This window comes from Pyrus communis, chromosome 9 (genome assembly GCF_041283825.1).
Source record: "Pyrus communis isolate YQ-2024b chromosome 9, ASM4128382v1, whole genome shotgun sequence".
Classification (NCBI taxonomy): Eukaryota; Viridiplantae; Streptophyta; class Magnoliopsida; order Rosales; family Rosaceae; genus Pyrus; species Pyrus communis.
The window spans coordinates 24,244,513-24,264,001 of NC_142573.1; the positions used below are offsets into that span (position 1 = coordinate 24,244,513).

At 36.9% G+C, this 19,489-nt stretch overlaps 2 protein-coding genes and 1 non-coding gene across 7 annotated transcripts; 2 read left to right on the plus strand and 1 right to left on the minus strand.

The window, feature by feature from the left end:
* Positions 1-8,571: 8,571 nt before the first annotated feature.
* Positions 8,572-11,007, minus strand: LOC137740888 (CAAX amino terminal protease family protein). Its single transcript, XM_068480693.2, has 4 exons — positions 10,733-11,007; positions 10,391-10,549; positions 9,638-9,856; positions 8,572-8,984 (listed from the first exon to the last, which is right to left on the minus strand). The coding sequence occupies exons 1-4, from the start codon at positions 10,961-10,963 to the stop codon at positions 8,643-8,645; spliced, it is 951 nt and encodes a 316-aa protein (XP_068336794.2). The 5' UTR covers positions 10,964-11,007; the 3' UTR covers positions 8,572-8,642.
* Positions 11,008-11,084: 77 nt separating this feature from the next.
* TRNAS-GCU (transfer RNA serine (anticodon GCU)) lies at positions 11,085-11,166 on the plus strand. Its single transcript has one exon. It is a non-coding gene; the product is annotated as a tRNA-Ser (tRNA).
* Positions 11,167-12,379: 1,213 nt separating this feature from the next.
* LOC137740188 (pentatricopeptide repeat-containing protein At4g21300) lies at positions 12,380-18,844 on the plus strand. 5 transcript variants are annotated; one of them, XR_015966462.1, is made up of 4 exons: positions 12,382-12,577; positions 14,259-17,080; positions 17,724-18,149; positions 18,362-18,844. XR_015966462.1 is itself a non-coding variant. In XM_088699889.1 (2 exons), the coding sequence occupies exon 2, from the start codon at positions 14,480-14,482 to the stop codon at positions 17,000-17,002; it is 2,523 nt and encodes an 840-aa protein (XP_088556015.1). In that variant the 5' UTR covers positions 12,380-12,577; positions 14,259-14,479; the 3' UTR covers positions 17,003-17,257. The 5 variants fall into 5 exon arrangements, 1 of the variants encoding a protein (XP_088556015.1); XR_015966463.1 differs by having other exon boundaries at positions 17,724-18,012; XR_015966461.1 differs by having other exon boundaries at positions 17,724-18,844.
* The last annotated feature ends 645 nt before the right edge of the window (positions 18,845-19,489 follow it).

Here is a 19,489-nt window from a genome sequence, read left to right on the forward strand (position 1 = left end):
TAAAATGTCAATCCTAATACTATTCACTTTATCTTTTATTTTGTCCTTATCGTTAAAACTCAAAGTTTTCAAGTCATTTTCATTAGTTTTCCTTTTAAAATACTAGGTATCAAACTTAACGTGAATATTATACGTTTTTGCCACTATATGAATTGAATATAAAATCTCTCACTTAATTAACTTCTCTGCCTTACAGTAAGTGGGATTACTATTATACATCTATCATTTACTCTTTATGCAATTGTGCTGAGCCAACCTTTATTTTTTGTATTTGCATAAACCCTTCTCTATTGGGGTTAATCTTATTTGTAGAAATTAATTTTTTTTTTTTAACAAACGATATTATTTACATTAAAGAGAAGATAATGGGTTAGCAATAATATGATTCAAGTTCATATTTAACGAGAATTAAATTTAATAGTTAAATTATCGTTAACATTTAGTGTCAGGTAACATTGGATATTCCATGTGAATTGTTAACTGAGCCACTGGCACACAGCTAGTCTCCAAACTACCATCTGGATAAGCATAACCAAACTAAATGGGATTGGTTGAGGCTTTTAATACTTTGAGTTCCATAAAATAATCATAGATTCGTAACACACTAATTGACAACATAAGTATATTATTATTTGAATACAACCATATATTTAATCTAATGAATATTGTATAATAATTTAGGATGGATTTCAATGTTTCAGAGATTCGAACCTAAGACCTACATATAAAAAAGAACATTATTAAATTGTAGTACTAAATGATGACATATGTATACTTTGCGGTTTAAAAAATTCTCATTTTAAGAAAGAAATTAAGTTAAATTGTAGAAAAGAAAGAAGAGGAAGTGGAAGAGGAAGATCTGAGGTACTTATGAGGATATGGCGGTGGTCGGTGGGATGGTCCGCGAGGTCATTGAGCATGACGAGAACATGGTAGGGAGTGGTGGGTGACTCTGGATTGGTTGAGTAGGATGACGCGAGAGACAAGACGGTCTTAGCAGTTCTCTGGCTTTTGGGAAGTCTCGCAAAGACCCTTTAGCGATCCTCTTAGTTGAGGTGAGTGAAATCTAATTTCATTGAAGCTAATTTCAACGTGTAACAAACACACAACTACTCTAAAATTAGTCCAATTTAGTAAAACCTTGTGACGTTAAACAAACACAGCCTAAAAGCACTTGTCAATCCAAATTGAGAACTTTATATTTTCATATGGGACCACGACTTTTGAAATTTATATGAAGTGGGTATTGTGGGTATGTTGTTTAATCCAAAATTTAAAATCTCCATTATTATAATGGAGGAGGATTCTCTACCCTCCTATTCTCATCTCCTTCCATCATCTCATCGCACACATTGCTTTTTGTCTTATTGTCTCTATAAAAGAAATCAATATAAGATGTTGACGTGATTTAATCGTGACCGTTCAAATAAAAGGGCATGGAAGGGTAAAGAGATTAGGAGGGCAAAGAATCATCCTCCTATTATAATTGAAATCTGACTGTAAACCAATTATATTATGACAGAACTTTGACAATAGGTACAACTTTGTTTGTTTTGGTAGAAAAATGGGCCAATTGTTGAAAATATTTGTGGGTTAATGAATGCCCACACAGTAATATTGACTAGGGAAATGAATAAGGATTGTATTTTCAAAAGGTGTGTGCTGTAAATTTCAAGGTGTAATTATTATGCTTGTTTGGAGTTGCTTTATAAATAGAGTGCTTGGTGTGCTATCAAAATAGACTTAAAAGAAGAAAAGATCAATAACATTAGTATCTATCCCTCCCTCTTTTATTCGTCATCCCTTTGTGTTATAGTTATAGTGTAATATTTTACACCTGCTTTGCTCCTGTTACTAGTAAAGGTTATCTCTCTAACTTTTATCTATTTATAACACGTTATCAACACGACTCTCTAACCATTTCTCATTTCTCTTTGCCGAAAGAAAAAAAAAAGTTTCCTCTAAGGATTTTACTGTTCTTCTTCTTCCTCTGCCTCACCTGCTGGATATACCCTCGCGAAGAACTGTTTGCACCATGCCTACTTCTAGTTCTCAACCTAACAGTTACTTATTTCTTTGATTTCTTGTTTGATGTAGCTCCTGACTACTAACCTAGTGTTTATTTATGTTAATTTTACTGCAATCCAAGATGGTGCGGTACAATCGCCCATCTTAAACTGCAAATTTAATCTTACTGCAATCCAAGATGGTGCGGTATCATCACCTATCTTGGACTGCAAATCTAATTTTACTGCAAATTTTAGGTGGAGCGGTATAATCGTCCACCCTACCCTGCATATTTAAATTTGCTTGCTATTTAGTTTTATTGCAATTTTAGGTGGTGCGGTATACCACCCACCATACTTTGCGTATTTAAATTTTCCTGCTACTTGAGTGGTGCGGAATAATCGCACATCCTATGTTATGAAAATGGTGCGGTACAATCGCCCTCCTTATTCATCATGTAAATCTCGAGCCAGAAGTTTCGAGTGCTTATCATTTTGGCCTAAAGATCAAAATAAAAAATTTGTAAGAATCAGAAGTTCTAACATTACATACCTCCAGAATACATATTATTGCAAGTTCTTACACATCTCAGTTTTCTTTTAGAAAAGAAAATGACGAACTTGGCAAAACTTTATTTTGTTGCCTTGAACATTACTGAGAAGAACTACCTTACCTGGGTAGTGGATACCAAAATCCATTTGGAGGCAGAGAATCTTGGAGAAACAAATAAGGAGGAGAACAGTGCATCTTCTTAAGATTGAACAAAACAATGAGCTTCTGATGAAAAATTATCAGTCCCGACCTACTGGATCTGCATCATTCCCAGAAGTGAATGCTGCTTCTCTTGAAGTGAATGCCACACCCTCTGGTGGCAATAGTCCTAAATGAGGACGTGGCCACATGCGAGGATGGTGGAATGGGAGGCGCAAGAATCATGGTTACAAGTTTCACAACCAGGTTTCAAGACATAATTCAGGCTCGAGCTTCAAAAATGTAAATCACCACAAAGGTAAAGCTCATATGAACAATGCTCATAAAACTCTAAAGGAGCCTGCCACAGGTATAGTGGCAATGGGCACTGGGCGCGTACTTGTCGTACCCCAAAACATCTGGTGGATCTATATCAAGCCTCTATCAAGGAGAAGGGTGTTGAGACCAATTTTCTCGACCAGGCTAAACTAATGGATATACCTGATCTAGTGTGCGACTTATCAGGGCAGTTGAACACAACACACCTAAATGTCTCGAACTTCAATGTAGAAAGGGGGAATGAAATGTACCGGTCCGACTAAATCATTTATTTTTAATGTACTAAACTTGTAGTTTAAAACAAGCATTTCAAATTCAATAAAAATGGCATTTAAATTTCCTATTATAAATTGCTTTTAACCATGATCCCCTTTACTCAGAAAGCATGGATAAAAATTATGGTCATTCTCAAAACATGAGAAATGACAGAGATATTTGTCTTGCATATAGCGCAACCACGCATACAATACTTCGAGATCGAAAATATTTCTTAAGATTGATGCTTACAAAAGTAAGGGTAACAACAATTTCAGGCCAACCATATGTAATTGAAGGCTCAGGGAAAGCCCAGATTATGTTACCAAATGAAACAATATTGTCCATACAGAATGCGTTGTACGCTACTCGATCTACTTAAAATTTGTTGAGTTTCAAAGACATATGTTTAAATGAATACCACATTGAAACAAAAAGTGCAAAAAATTTGGAGTATCTATGCATTACCTCCAATGATACCCAGAAGTGTATATTGGAGAAGTTGCATGGTTTGACGAGTGGATTGTATTATACATACATAAAGATAATTGAATCACATACTGTCATGAACTAGAAGTCCATTGATTCAAAAGTTTACATGCTTTGGCATGATCGTCTGGATCACCTAGGATCTACCATGATTCATAGAATCATTGACAACTCTAATGGACATCCATTATTGAGCAGACACATTGTTATCTCAAATGATAACTCTTGCAAGGCTTGTTCTCAAGGAAAGTTGGTAATTAGACCATCACAACTAAAGGTTGATGCTATATCCCCATCATTTCTGCAAAGAATTCAAGGGGATGTTTGTGGGCCTATTTAACCATCCTATGAAACATTCTGATATTTTATGGTTTTGGTTAATACATCTACCCGATGGTCACATGCTTGTCTCTTGTCTACTCGGAATGTAGCTTGTGCGAGACTTCTTGCTCAGATAATTAAGTTGCGAGCACAGTTCCTAGATTACCTCATTAAGTTAATTCGACTTGATAACGCTGGTGAATTTACGTCTTAAACCTTCGATGATTACTGCATGACATTGTGTATTGATGTTGAACACCCTGTTCCTCATGTTCATACTCAAAATGGTCTAGCAGAGGCATTTATCAATCGGCTTCAATTAATAGCTCGCACTCTGCTCATGAAAACAAAATTGCTAGTCTCTATATGGGGACATGCCATCTTACATGCTGCATCATTGGTTCAATTGAGACCTATAGTCATCCATCAATACTCCTCAGTGCAACTCGTGTTTGGACATTAGCCAAACATTTAACATTTACGAGTTTTTGGTTGTGCTGTTTATGTGCCTATTGCACCACCACAACGCACTAAATTGGGACCTCAGTGCAAACTGAGAATTTATATGGGTTTTGATTTACCGTCTATCATTAGATATTTGGAACCCTTGACATGTGATATGTTTACAACTCGTTTTGCTGATTGTCACTTTAATGAGATAGTTTTCTCGTAAGCTGACATGGATTGTTCCCACTTTATCTCATTTTGATCCACGTAGCACCTAATGTGAAAATTAAGTGAAAAATATTATTCATCTTCAAGGTATTGCTAATCAAATGCCAGATGCATTTAATGATGCTATGAAAGTGACAAAATCACATATACCAGCTGCAAATGCACCTGTAAGAATTGATGTCCCTGTTGGACAAAATAAAGTGGTAGCAAAAGATTCATCTGGTGCACGCCTGAAGCATGGTAGACCCACATGTTCAAAAGATTCAGCCCCTCGAAAGAGAAAGACAAGGGCACATGTACCTGAAGAAAAAATGAAATCATTCAGGAATAAAAAATGAATGACAAATCCATAATTCATGATTATGTACTTTCAGAAAAAGAAAATGTCCGTGATAAGACACATGTACCTGAAGAAACAGAGGTACATGAAAGTAAAAAAATCTCCATAAATTATGCTTGTACTAATGAATTGTGGGATTAGAATGAAATAATCATCGACGACATATTCGCATTTGCAGTAGCCATTGAAATCATATTAAGTGATGATATTGAAGCACACTTTGTTGATGAATGCAAACAGAGACAAGATTGGCTTAAGTGGAAAGATGCAATCCAGACATTTTTAAATTCCTTGGAAAAGCGAAATGTTTTTGGACCGGTAATCCAAACTCCACTTGGTATAAACCCCGTGGGTTACAAATGGGTAATCATAAGAAAGCGAAATAAAAAAAACGAGATTGCAAGATATAAAGCATGACTCGTTGCATAAGGCTTTTCGCATAGACCTGGAATTGATTATGATAAGACATACTCTCCTGTAATGGATGCAATTACGTTTCGTTACTTAATAAGTTTAGTGGTTTCAGAAAAAACTTGACATGCAACTTATAGATGTCATCACCGCATATCTATATGGAGAATTAGATACTGACATATATATGAAAGTCCCTGAAAGACTTAAGTTGCATAAAACAACTAACAAACCATGAGGTATGCTCTTAATCAAATTAAGGCGATTGTTGTATGGGCTGAAACAATCTGGACGAATGTGGTATAATCGTATCAGTGAGTATTTGATCAAATAAGGGTACACCAAGAATGTCATTTACCCTTGTGTGTTCATTAAGAAATCCAACTCTGGATTTGCTATAGTGGCAGCATATGTCGATGATATAAACCTAGTTGGAACTTCTAAAAAACTCAATAAAATTGCTGAATATCTGAAAAGCGAATTTGAAATGAAAGACCTTGGAAAAACAAAATATTGTCTCGGCTTGCAGATCGAGCATTGTGCTAGTGGAATTTTGGTTCACCAATCAGCTTACATTGAAAAAATCTTGAAGCGATTTGGTATGGACAAGACTTATCCACTCAACATGCTAATAGTCGTTTGTTCTTTGGACATTAAGAAAGATTCATTCCGTCCAAAAGAAGATGATGAATTGGTCCTTGGTCTAGAAGTACCATATTTAAGTGCAATAAGTGCTTTATTGTATTTAGCACAATGTACTAGACCAGATATAGCTTTTTCAATTAACTTGTTAGCAAGGCATAGCTATGCTCCAACAATTTGTCATTGGAAGGGAGTCAAAAATGTATTGCGATATCTTCATGGGACAACAGACATAGGTCTATTCTACTAAAAGAAATCCACAAATGACCAGGTCCATATTGGATACGCATATGTTGGTTTTTTTTCCTGATCCGCATAAAGCCCGCTCACAAACTGGATATGTGTTCAATAATGGAGATACAACAATCTCGTGACACTCAACAAAGCAAACATTAGTTGCTACATCTTCAAATCACTTAGAAATACTTGCTTTATATAAAGCAAATTGTGAATGTTGTTGGTTAAGATCAGTGATCCATCATATCCGGAATTCATATGGTCTACCTTCAAAGATAGACACTCCAACTGTCATCCATGAAGATAATGCAGCATGTGTTGCCTGAATGAAGGAAGGATTCATCAAGGGTGATATGACTAAACACTATCTCCAAAGTTTTTCAGTACACATGAGCTTCAGAAGGCTAAAGTTATTGACGTCAGACAAATCCGTTCCAATGAAAATCTGGCAGACCTGTTCACCAAAGTGCACGTTTCAGAAGTTAGTGTAAAGTATCGGATTACGTCGACATACCAATTAGATAAATTTGAAAAATACGGAATCAGGAGGAGATGCATATTAGGAGGAGCATCCATGAAACATGCATGTTGTACTCTTTTTCCTTCGATCAGGATTTTTCCCACTGGGTTTTTCCTATCAAGGTTTTAACGAGGCAACATAAGCATACTTAACACTATATCAACAATCCAGGTAAAGTTGTACTCTTTTTCGTTCGCTATGGTTTTTTCTCATTGGGTTTTTTCGAGCAAGGTTTTAACGAGGCAACTGATGTTGATATGTGAGCATCCAAGGGGAAGTGTTGAAAATATTTGTAGGTTAATGAATGCCCACATAGGAATATTGACTACGGAAATGAATGAGGATTGTATTTTCAAAAGGTGTGTGCTGTAAATTTCAAGATGTAATTATTATGCTTGTTTGGAGTTGCTCTATAAATAGAGCGCTTGGTGTGATATCAAAATAGATTGAGAAGAAGAAAAGATCAATAACATCAGTATCTATCCCTTCTTCTTTTATTCGTCATCCCTTTGTGTTATAGTTACAGTGTGATATTTTACACCTGTTTCGTTCTTATCACTAATAAATGTTATCTCTCTAACTTTTGATTATTTATAACACCAATAAAGTATATTAGTGGAGAATCTTATCTTTAGGTCAGTGGTTTGAAAAAAAACAAACTTTATAATATTTATTTCAGAATGTGGATGCTAAAAAAAAGGTGCAAAAAAAGAGAGGCTGGCAAATACAGATAAGAAGAATATGATGATTCCTTCAAACTTCATTTCTGTTGCAGAACATAATTGTGACTTGTTGAAATCACCATGGCCATGGCCCCATTGAAACTTCATCATAACAGCTTCAAAATAAGGGGACATACAGCTTCCTTTTCGGATGTCACTTGACTATTGATGTCGGGTAATATTAGGTAGATCAATTTTTTAGATTAAATTTATAAATTATGTGATGTGTCACTAATAAAAAATAAGCATGTTAATCAATATTTAAGTAATATTCAATCATCAACAACTATGTCATATGATTTATAAAATATGATATAAATAAAAGGTCTGCCTAACACTACCCGCTTCTGTTTCCCCTTAATCCTGTCGTCACTTGATTGATGTCATCTTTATCTGAGATATGCGAGTCTGAGGAACCTACAGCTTTTAGACAAGCAGCTGCTAGTCCCCATTAGCAAAAGGCCATGAACATGATGCTTTAAAAACTCAAAAAATTAAGAAAAGTGGTTTATGTAGGAAGTAAATGGGTTTACAAAATTAAGAAAAGCCCTGAGGGTAGTATATCCAAATACAAGGCAATAGTATAACAACTTTGTGCATCACCACATAGGGAAGTTGATAGTGTCGTGTTTAGAAAGCAAGAATGCTCCTCTTGTACAACATCTTTGTGAGTGCGAATCCGATCTTGTTGGAAAAATACTTGCAACAGAAAAGAATTTCACCTTAGAAGCTGATCCCAAGCGGCCAACAGTTCCCGATGAGCGTAGATCCCTGCCCAGGATGGGAATACTGGACACTTGACGCGTATATCCAACAAAATCATTCAACATAAACAAGTGGACTGGAAGAGTTGAACGCTAAATCTTGAAGAGACAAAAGAAAAAGAGTACGGAAAACAAAATCTTAGAAGAGTTTTGTACCGGTTTATGTTCTTGAAGCTGAAATTCTCAAATATAGTGAGTTAATTACAAGGGTTATGAAATTGAGCGAGAGCTCAGGACAAGAATGTTATCATTAGGGTCCTGGCGTTGTACAGAGAATGTATTAAGATGGGACAGCTCAAGTTTCCAGTCCAACAATAAGAGCATCCAAGTACACATCCAATGATGAACAACTGTAAGGAATTCTCACCAGATAAGTGAGCTGCACTAAAAATAGCCGAGCTTATCAAAACTGCAGACTGCCATTTCGTAGTGGACAAAATTGACGCCAATAAAAATCCTCTGTAAACAGTTTCTTCCAGCACGGGAGTGATAATGCAGTATACGAGAACACAAGCAGCTTGTGAGATGTTGCTGCTCAACAAGATTTCCTTCAGAACAGGGTTGTTTATATCCTGCAACGACACGGTGTAAAATAAGTTACTTGAAAGAGAACAGCATCTTCCAAAACATTGTTAAACCACCGATCTATTCATTTAGAGAAACATGAATGAGATGTAATAAGAATTTGACAATGGAAACATATTCGACTTGTCTGATGCAGATTTGAAATCATTTTAACTTAGTACCAAATCCTATTTCTAATCATAGAAGCCCTATATGACCCAAACTAGTTAAAACCAAACCAAAGCCAATTAAAAGAGTAATCTCAGCCACTGTTTAAAAGCAATATGGACCACTGGATCATTCAGTTAGTAAAGATACTTCGATGGCTGTAGAGCGAAAGCTAGGCTAAGATATTTGTCAGGATCTTTCAAAGTTATCTTTGGCTTATTTTGTTTATTATCATGAGCATTGAATCAATTAAATCCATTCTTCTGTTATCATTCGCCGCTACCTAACACCAGCCAACATAAAAAATGCTGAGATTATGACATCTTATTATCTGAAACATGTTTTTACCAAGCCATCAGGCCATGTAGCAAAATATATGCATCCAGGTTTCTGATTGCGGTCTTGTTTTTGGGAAGCTTACCTTTGGTTCACTAAATATGATAATAAAAACCAGAAAACGAAGGCAGATAAGTAACAAGTTTATTCTGCCAACCTTGGGGCCAACGACTCTATCAGCAAGTAAGGAAGTTAGGAAAACCAACATGAACAGAAACCCAAATCCTACGACAGATGCCAACAGCCAGCTCCTCTCTTTTGATAGTTTTTTAGCTTTGAAGAAATCCACAAACTTATATTGTGGCTTGGCAGTACTCTGCAGAAGCAGCAGAGCCGCAATGAGCTCTAGAGTTTGAGCTCCAAGCAATGATATTGCCTGCACTACCAAAAAAAATAAAAGATCAATCGACAGTGTGCAAACTGCATACTTACTAATGCAAAGTCAAGCTTCTTAAAATTGAGAATTGCAAACAGTTCCATGTGCCTTCATAGCCATGCTCCCTTGAAACAAAATGAAGCATAGTTTGATGCAAACAGTGGAAAGGATAAGCTAATTGATTACGCAGCGGTTCATCTTCATCATCCTCTATTCACAGCATATGCCAATCCATATCAAAGCAGAAAGTGGAACAACTTTTACATCCAACCCCTAACAGACTACACCTACACTAAAATGCTAAATCATGAAAAGGGAAAGAAGATTGACTGGCTTTTTGCGCACGCTTACCTGTATATCACAATCTAACACATATAGGCGAGTGATTCATTAACAAATATGCCTGTACGCAAGTGTCAATCCGTGAACATGTTCTATAATTTTCCCTCACAATTCCCATTCTTCCAAGGATCAAATACTGTCAAGGCCAATACGTCTCAACGATGATAACAAAAAATAAATGAACAGGCTCACCTCTGTCTGTGGATCAAGTACAGGTTCATGCAACAGATGAGCAACCACAGACAACCCTCCAAAACTCAGAGGGATGTGCAAACTGAACATATAGAAAGCCATAGTGCTCCACACAGTTCCATTGTCCCATGGAGCATCTGCTGCCAGTGCCGAAAACCCCTACAATTTACAATCACAAAGAATCCCATTTCATGTTTTTGATAAAGTGATATTCTAAACTACTTTAATCTACATGGAACGGATTCGAACTTGGCTGCAATGCAACAATGAACCCAAAAACATATATTTCACCCCCATTTGACTGAACATACTAAATTTCGGAGACTCGAAAAGGAAATTCACCCGGGAAGAGGGTTCATGGGTGCTTTCAGTTTTGTCACAAAAGCACTTGAAACAATGTTTGGAGCTGCATAAGAAACTGGTGGATTGGAACTTGGTGTAAGAGAGAGAAGTATGGGGAGAAAGAGAGGAAGTTAGGGGATTGGAAACATGTCCTCCAAATCCAATGAGTTTTTCAGGTGCTGCAGGGTATACAGTTGCAGGATGCCACAGTCGCCACTGACATTCTATCATTTTGTTTCTCTTCTCCCAAACCTATTGGTTTTTCTGGTTTTCGTCGTCCGATCGCCGATTATAAATGGCTAGCGGCTCGTTTTTGTTTATTTAAATTAAAATGAGGATGGGATTAACAAGAGACGCTTTGGCCGAGTGGTTAAGGCGTGTGCCTGCTAAGTACATGGGGTTTCCCCGCGAGAGTTCGAATCTCTCAGGCGTCGTTTCAATTTTTTATTTATTTTTCTGGTAGAAATTGAATACAAAAGTTATAGACGATTGAGTTTTTGTGGGTTTGTGCGATTTTGCTGGGTTTGTGAAGGTTGGCATGCGTATGGCCTAGGGGTGGTTCGGTATGGGATACCATACCGAAACTAGTATCCCGAATTCCAAACCGAAATTTTTCGGGACGGGAATTTGAAGACCAATCCCAAACCAAATTTTTGGGAATCCCAAATTTCGGGAATCCAGAAATATTTTCGGGATTTTGGGACAAATCGGGAATCCCAAATTGAAATATGAAATTATGAATTGTTCTTCAAATATATAATTTAAGAACACATTCATGAACTAGGAATTTCATTTCATTCACACTACCATTTAATTGAACACTGGCATGCTGGACTCTTTTTATCATAGTCAAAATTCAAATTAATTAAACTCTTTTTGCAATCTGTTGAGAGACAAAAGAATCAAGCCTTCTGAAATCATCAGCCATGGCAGCACACATGAATACCAAACAGAACATGAAAAATATGCAAGGTGTAGGGCATTCTAGGTTGCTGAGCATGAATTAGAAACTACTAGCATCAATTATAAAAGAATAATATATATATATATATGTATAAATATATATAATAATTAATATTATATATTTTCGGTTTGGTATGGGATTCCCGAAATATCGAGAAACCAATCCCGAATCCCATACCGAAATTTTGGGATTGGTTCGGGATAGCATCCCGAAAATTTCGGGAATTTCGGTTTGGGAAATTTTTGGTTTGGGATCGGGATTTTTTCGGTTTGGTTCGGGATTTTCGGGAATTTTTTCCACCCCTCTATGGCCAGTTGCAAGGGAGGTGAAGATGGCAGAGGAGAACGTCCACCGCCTTGGCCAGCCATCACCGCTTTCTCCCAAACCTGTTAACCCTTATTTATTTGTTTATTTATTTATTTTGGTAAATCTGGGGTTATTTATAGATTCAAGTGGATGTGTTTGTGTTTTTAAAATGACTATCATTTTTAAAAAAAAATGTTTTTGAATTCTAATATTTTTGCAAGAAGTACCAATTTTATTCTTTTTTTTATAAAGCATTTAAATGATTTTTTTAGTATTTACTTGTACTTTTATTATAAGAATTGATTTTAAAATATTTTCTTCGCTGAAAACACTTTCGGCCATTTTTAAACGCACGTCAACTATTATGTATTTGTGTATTTGTTTCTATTTAACAAACAGGGAAAATACCGCAAATATGAAATTGAAGACTAACTCATAATGAGGATGCATACCGCCTTTTTTTTTTTTTTCCCAGCAGTTGTTCATTCATCTCCGAAATTTCTGTCGAGTTTCCGGAACCATCTCCTTCCTTGGTATAAGCCTCACATCTCTCTCACTCCGACTGACTGACCCAGGTATCTCTTATCCTCTCCTCTTCTTTCAGTGCCGATTTATTAAGAGGATTTTAATTTAAGGTTTAATTAATTAGGGTTTTAATTAAGGGTTTGGTTGTACCGGATTCTGTATGTTAGAGTTGGGCCAAATTCCAAACTAATTCAATACATGGTCTTTCTGCAATGCAAATATGTGGATAATTGAATAAATGTAGACAAGGATACAACTCTAGTATTTAATTTTCTACATGTCTTGCATGTTTGTTTCTTGTTTCTCTTTCCATCTGTTTTTATTTTTTGTGTTTTGTTTTTTCATTGTATGCGTACGCATTTTGGTTATCAATAGTCCAAGCCTCCAAGGTTGTTTATTATCCAAGATATCTGCATTAGGTTCCTGGAATCTTGTTGGCCGCGTTAAAATTACCTTTGGGGGAGGTCTATTCGATATCCAATATCTGCTCAGCCACAGTTCGGGCAAGTCGTATTGTTTTAACAGGTTCCGTAAGCTTGGGAAATTCCAGAGAAACAACGGAACTGCAGTTTCTAGTTTCTGGCTTGGAAAAAAGAAACTTAGGGGCCCGTTTGATAACCATTTTGTTTTTAGCCTTTAGTACACTTTATGGTTAGAAATGAAGGAGAAATACAAGGAAGAAGAAAAGATGAATAAGGATAGAGGAAGGGCGGTGAGAAGGATGTGGAAGAAATGCACATGGAATGATACGCAATATGAAAATAAAAAACCAAACAATTTTAAGTAGGTTTTCATTCTGATGTCATTTCATGTGCATTTCTCCCTGCTCCTTCCTAAGTCCTACCACACTACATCCTCCACTGTTCCATCCACTATCACTCTGTATCTAGTGACAAGTGACAAAACCAAAAACTAAAACTAAAATGATTATCAAACGGGCCTTAATTTATAGTTTCACCCCATCCCACTATGGAGTCCTGCCTCTATCCCTGTCTCCTGTTTAGCTTCAATTTGTGAATTTGTTCCTCATCTTGATGATTATAAGTTGCATCCTCAGATTTGTTTTCTTTTTGTTGAATGCCATAGAGCTGCATGTAAAGTTTGTTGTAGTCCTACATTATCCGATCTAAGTATGTCTTCAGGCTTAGATGTTCTTCTGTAACCTCATCCATTTTGGCTCTTGCACATTCAAGTTTACAGTCATATATATGTAGAATGTTAAAAGTTGGGTTAAATTTGGCCGCAAGCTCAAAATATGCTACTCTTCAGCTGTGCTATTCCTGGATTTACTATAATTTTGATTATGCGCTCTTAAGATTTTTGTTTGTTTATTTACTTTTATTTTCATTAGTGTTTTTGGAAATCCTCAATTTCAAAATAATGCAAATCTCTTTATACTGTGCTTCTTTGTTGGTTACAATAAATGTAACTATTTTTTTCGTTTTTCATTTGAGAGACTCTAAGAAAAGACTTAGAGTACTTGGATCAAACGGAGGACATGACACAAAACTGAGCGCAATGGCGTTCTAGGATTCATATAGCCAACCCCACTTAGTGGGAAAAGGCTTTGTTGTTGTTGTTGTATTTGAGAGCCATTTTTTATGCTTTTGAAGGTGCTCTGTGAAAAGTGTTACTACGTGAATTGGTAACAAATAGTGAAAAGTAGCGTAATAGAAGAATATTATGCCACCATTGTGCAATTTTTTCACATGCTTCTGCTGACATACATAGGAACTTGCAACAATCATGAGTTGGATTTTTGGTGTACGTGGCGACTAGGGAGGCAGCTAGAACACATCAAAGTAATCCAATAAAGGTGGGCTGTTGGTGCTCAAGCTTTCCGCTGAATTTTGTATCAACTGCGTAGTCTTCACTCGTCAAGTATATAGAACAATAAAAAAAAATATGTCGGAGGCTCTCTAAACAAAGATGATTCTCACAACGCAAAAGACATGTACAATAGATTTATATGTCCAGTCTATAAACATTTCATACACAATACACCACAATGGTCCAAGTCCATACATACAAACTACAAAACCTCCCTTAATTTGGAAGGGGCATTGGCAAGCCAGTTTGCTTCAATCGTGCAAGCTTGTAGTGATCATTCTCTTCTCCAGCAAGGTAGACAAGTTCATGCACATGTCATTTGCAGCGGACTTGTCAAAAACAGCCTTGTTGGTACAAAGATCCTGGGTATGTATTTTCTCTGTGGGAGCATTATAGACGCCAAGAACATGTTTTATCAGCTTGATTTGAAATATACTTTGCCTTGGAACTGGATGATTAGAGGGTTTACATTAACGGGTTACTTTGATTATGCCTTGCTGTTTTACTTTAAGATGTTGGATTCTGGAGTTTCACCCGACAAGTACACTTTTCCGAGTGTAATTAAAGCTTGTGGTGGTGTGAATAATGTAAGATTGGGCAAAGCAGTCTATGATACTATCCAGCTTATGGGTTTTGGAATTGATATATTTGTGGGCAGTTCTTTGATTCAACTGTATGTGGACAATGGTTGTATCCAGGATGCATGGCACTTGTTTGTTAAAATGCCTGACAAAGATTGTGTTTTATGGAATGTTATGCTTCATGGCTATGTTAAAAATGGAGAATCAAATAATTCTGTTAGAATGTTCTTGGAAATGAGAAGTAGTGAAGTTAAGCCAAATGCAGTGACATTCGCTTGCATTTTGTCTGTTTGTGCGTCAGAAGCTATGATTGGTTTTGGTACTCAACTTCATGGGCTTGTTGTCGCTTGTGGGTTGGAGTCGGATTCTCCAGTGGCTAATACATTGTTAGCAATGTATTCTAAATGCCAGTACTTCTCTGATGCCCGCAAGTTGTTTGATATGATGCCTCAAACTGATTTAGTGACATGGAATGGAATGATATCTGGTTATATACAGAGTGGGTTCATGCTTGAGGCTTCACGTTTGTTTCAGGACATGATATCTACAAGTGTCAAACCTGATGCAATCACATTTGCAAGTTTTTTACCTTCTGTTGCTGAACAAGGTAGCCTCAAGCAAGGTAAGGAAATTCACTGTTACATTGTAAGGCACTGTGTGCCTTTGGATGTGTTTTTGCAAAGTGCACTTATTGATGTATACTTCAAGTGTCGGAATGTGGAGATGGCGCGCAAAATTTTCAACCAAAGCACCAGAACAGATGTTGTCATGTGCACAGCTATGATTTCAGGGTTTGTTCTCAATGGGATGAATAGTGATGCATTGGACATTTTTAGATGGTTACTTAAACAGAAAATGAGACCAAATTCTCTAACAGTGGCAACTGTTTTACCAGCTTGTGCTGGTTTGGCTGCTCTGAAATCCGGAAAGGAAGTGCATGGTAACATCCTCAAGCATGGGTTTGATGGGAGGTGTTATGTGGGTAGTGCCCTTACAGACATGTATGCAAAATCTGGAAGACTTGATCTTGCTCATTGTGTTTTTCAAAGACTGACTGAAAGGGATGCTGTTTGTTGGAACTCAATGATAACAAGCTTTTCCCAGAATGGCAAACCAGAAGAGGCGGTTGATCTATTTCGTCAAATGGGGATGGGAGGTGTCAAATATGACTGTGTAAGCATTTCAGCTGCGCTATCTGCATGTGCAAATTTACCAGCATTTCATTACGGGAAAGAGATCCATAGTTTCATGATTAGAAATGCATTTAGCTCTGATCTGTTTGCTGAGAGTGCACTGATAGACATGTATGCCAAATGTGGAAACTTAGATCTTGCTCGCCATGTGTTTGACATGATGGAAGAGAAGAATGAAGTTTCGTGGAACAGCATTATTTCTGCTTATGGGAATCACGGTCACCTTAAGGAATCTCTTGTTCTATTTCATGAAATGTTGGGTAATGGGATCTTGCCTGATCATGTCACCTTTCTTGGTATATTATCTGCTTGTGGTCATGCAGGCGCAGTTGATGAGGGAATTCTCTACTTCCGTTCCATGATTGAGGAATATGGGATCCCAGCTAGGTTAGAGCATTATGCTTGCATGGTAGATCTGTTAGGGCGTGCTGGACATTTACATGAAGCATTTGAAACAATAAAGAGCATGCCATTCTCCCCAGATTCTGGTGTCTGGGGAACAATGCTTGGAGCATGTCGGCTCCATGGCAATGTTGAGCTTGCAGAAGAGGTATCAAGATATCTTTTTGAATTGGCACCTCTAAATTCTGGCTATTATATACTCTTATCAAATATACTTGCTGATGCTGGAAAATGGGGGAGTGTGCTTAAGGTTCGAACTCTGATGAAAAACAGAGAAATTCAAAAGGTTCCTGGGTACAGTTGGATTGAGGTGAACAACAACACTCATATGTTTGTTGCAGCAGATGGGAGTCACCCAGAGTCTGCTCAGATATATTCATTGCTCAACGGTCTTCTTCTAGAACTAAGAAAAGAGGGTTATAATCCAAGGCCTTACCTTCCAATGCATCCACAAACGTTGGGGGTATAATTACTGGAATGTTTTAGCTTCTCTCCTACAATTGTGGCTACTTCAGGATTAGGAATGTGTTGCTGGCTTGTGAGTAAGGTAAGCCAGGGACCTTGTTGGCAACGAATTCTGCTATATCTTATTCTGGAAACATTTTCTTTGCATACTCAGATCTACAATTGTCACCTGTAATCAATAAAACAAGTTTTTATCATGTACTTTATTGCATTACTTGAGGCACGCCAATGAATTACTAAAAGGTTCTTTCTATCAAAACTACTAAGTTAAACATGCTTGGGCGAGGTAAACCATGAATGGTGGCCTCTTGAGAAATTTGCCATTGCACCCACACAATTTGTACTTTTGTAAAAATATAATCTTCCATGAGTAACAAGTCGAGTAAGTACACATTTCATGTCTTCCACATTCTTATGTGCATTATATAGGACACAGATAGTCGTGCATTATATATATATATAGGAGCATGAAATGATTTTTCTATGAAGGTATGTTGCTGTTTTAGTTTCCTTTTCTTGCAATTTTGTTCAGAGTCTTTTAAAGAAAAAGAAATAATCATTTAGAAAATAATAATAATTTCCTACAACATGGTTATTGTCATGAATAATTGAATATCTAACTTTGCGTGTGTACTAAAAGTTGTTTCTCTTTAATCATGCTATAGATCTGGAATAATTTTTTGGAAGCTTTGGGATTGAAAATTATTGGACCTACCTTTGTGCAGGAAATAAATCAAATTATTGATGCCCCATCAAATAGGGGCATTTAATCTGTACACGAGAAGGCAAGAGATGTTCACTGCACATTATTGAGTTGGTAATTGAATTGGAATAACATGTAAGCTTGTCTCCTTAGAAAAGAGAAGGAAAAAGGGCTTCAACTCTCAAATTAGAAATCTGAAAAACTACCTAATAATAGGTCCCCTCTTGATTATGCCTCGACTTTGAAGATAATTAAACAAATTGGTTTTGGAACCTTTTGCTGCTTACTTGAGGATATTCTCAGCTATGAAGGTGCGTTTTTATCTCCACTGGTTTCCAAGGCCAAGCTTTTTTCTTACATTGTGGTCAGTTTGATCATATATACCCATTTTTCTTCGTTGACAAATCGTTCCAGCTTGGCCAGATATATGTTTATTCCTAACTCTTAGGTAAAAGCTAATTACAAGACTATACTTTTTTTCCCTCTTGATTATTACTCTGTTACTTTATAGGCAGAAAATCCCTGAGGTGTGAATCCTTTTTTCTGTTTTCTTTGGGCATATTCAGCTTCGCAGTTTGAGCTTCAAGTTGGTTTCTGTGTTTTGTTAACCCCTCTTTTCGTGTTATGTGACAATCTCTGGAAATTGTCACGATTTTGTAGAGTGGAAACAGCGGTTTGTTTTGCAGGAGCGGGGCAACCATGTGGTGGTTCCCTATTTTGAAGGTTCTGCTGGAGAATCCATTTACGGTTGTGGGTTTTGTTGCTGAAGATCAATTGGCTTACAGCTATGCTGTCAAAGCAACGTGTATATGGAGATCTGTCTGGTATGTGTCTCACCTATGGTTTAGGATAAAATACCAAAGAAAGACTTTTGGCTTTCCCATCCAGATTCCAGACTAATATCAATTGATAGGTTCAAGCCTTCAACAACTGGAAAGATTAAATACTTGAGACGCCAATATTTGCTTAAGTTATATGATTATCAAAATCCATGTTTAGTAGCTTATTCCTTTTTTTTTTAATATACCTGCAAGTGAAGGGAATGTATAAGTGGGTATTGTCATTTGAATAACTATTTGATGATGGAACCACCTCAACATGGATTCAGAATAATTATTTGATGATGGAACCACCTCAACATGATTCATTACGGTAGGGTTGACACGGGCTGGGCCGGGCTCAAATTTGGAGGGGCTGGACATAATTCGTTTTAAAATGCAACGGGGCGGGCCAGACCAAGTAATAGAAAATAAAAGGGTAAATTACACAAAATTACCTTAACTATTGGTTATGAACAGTTTCATACCTTGTCTTCAAAAAGTTTCAATGTCATGCCTCATCTACGAATTTGTTACAATTTCATACCTTCCATAAGTTGTTTGTCAATTCCTTCATTAAAATGCTGATGTGGCAAGTGACGACATCCCTTTTTTATTAAAAAATTAATTAAATATTTTAAAAATATTATTTATAAAAAAAAAACCTCAGCCATCTTCTTCCCTACTCCCACCCCCCCAACCCAAAAACACGGCTCACCCAAAACCAGAACCACCCCACCAGATCCCCAAAACAAAAATCAAATCCCAAATTCCCCCAATTTTCAAAATTCAGAAACCCACAAATTCCCCCAATTTTCAAATTTAAATCCCTTTTCTCCCGGAAGAAGAAACCCAGTCCCACATCTGTCGCCATCGCAGCACCCCACCCAGCCTTCACCCTCATGCACTTGCGATCCCCTTCTTTCCACTCGCACACCCAGATTGTTGAGCTCGACCAGGCCATCATGAG

What these genes read in the sequence shown, in the direction of transcription:
- LOC137740188 (XM_088699889.1), top strand. Translation starts at nt 14,480, where the DNA reads ATGTACAATAGATTTATATGTCCAGTCTATAAACATTTCATACACAAT.
- LOC137740888 (XM_068480693.2), bottom strand. Translation starts at nt 10,963, where the DNA reads ATGATAGAATGTCAGTGGCGACTGTGGCATCCTGCAACTGTATACCCT. An exon ending in CCCATGAACCCTCTTCCCGG is followed by an intron (nt 10,550 to 10,732) that starts GTGAATTTCCTT and finishes TGTAAATTGTAG; the next exon opens with GGGTTTTCGGCACTGGCAGC. An exon ending in ATAGAGTCGTTGGCCCCAAG is followed by an intron (nt 8,985 to 9,637) that starts GTTGGCAGAATA and finishes GTGTCGTTGCAG; the next exon opens with GATATAAACAACCCTGTTCT.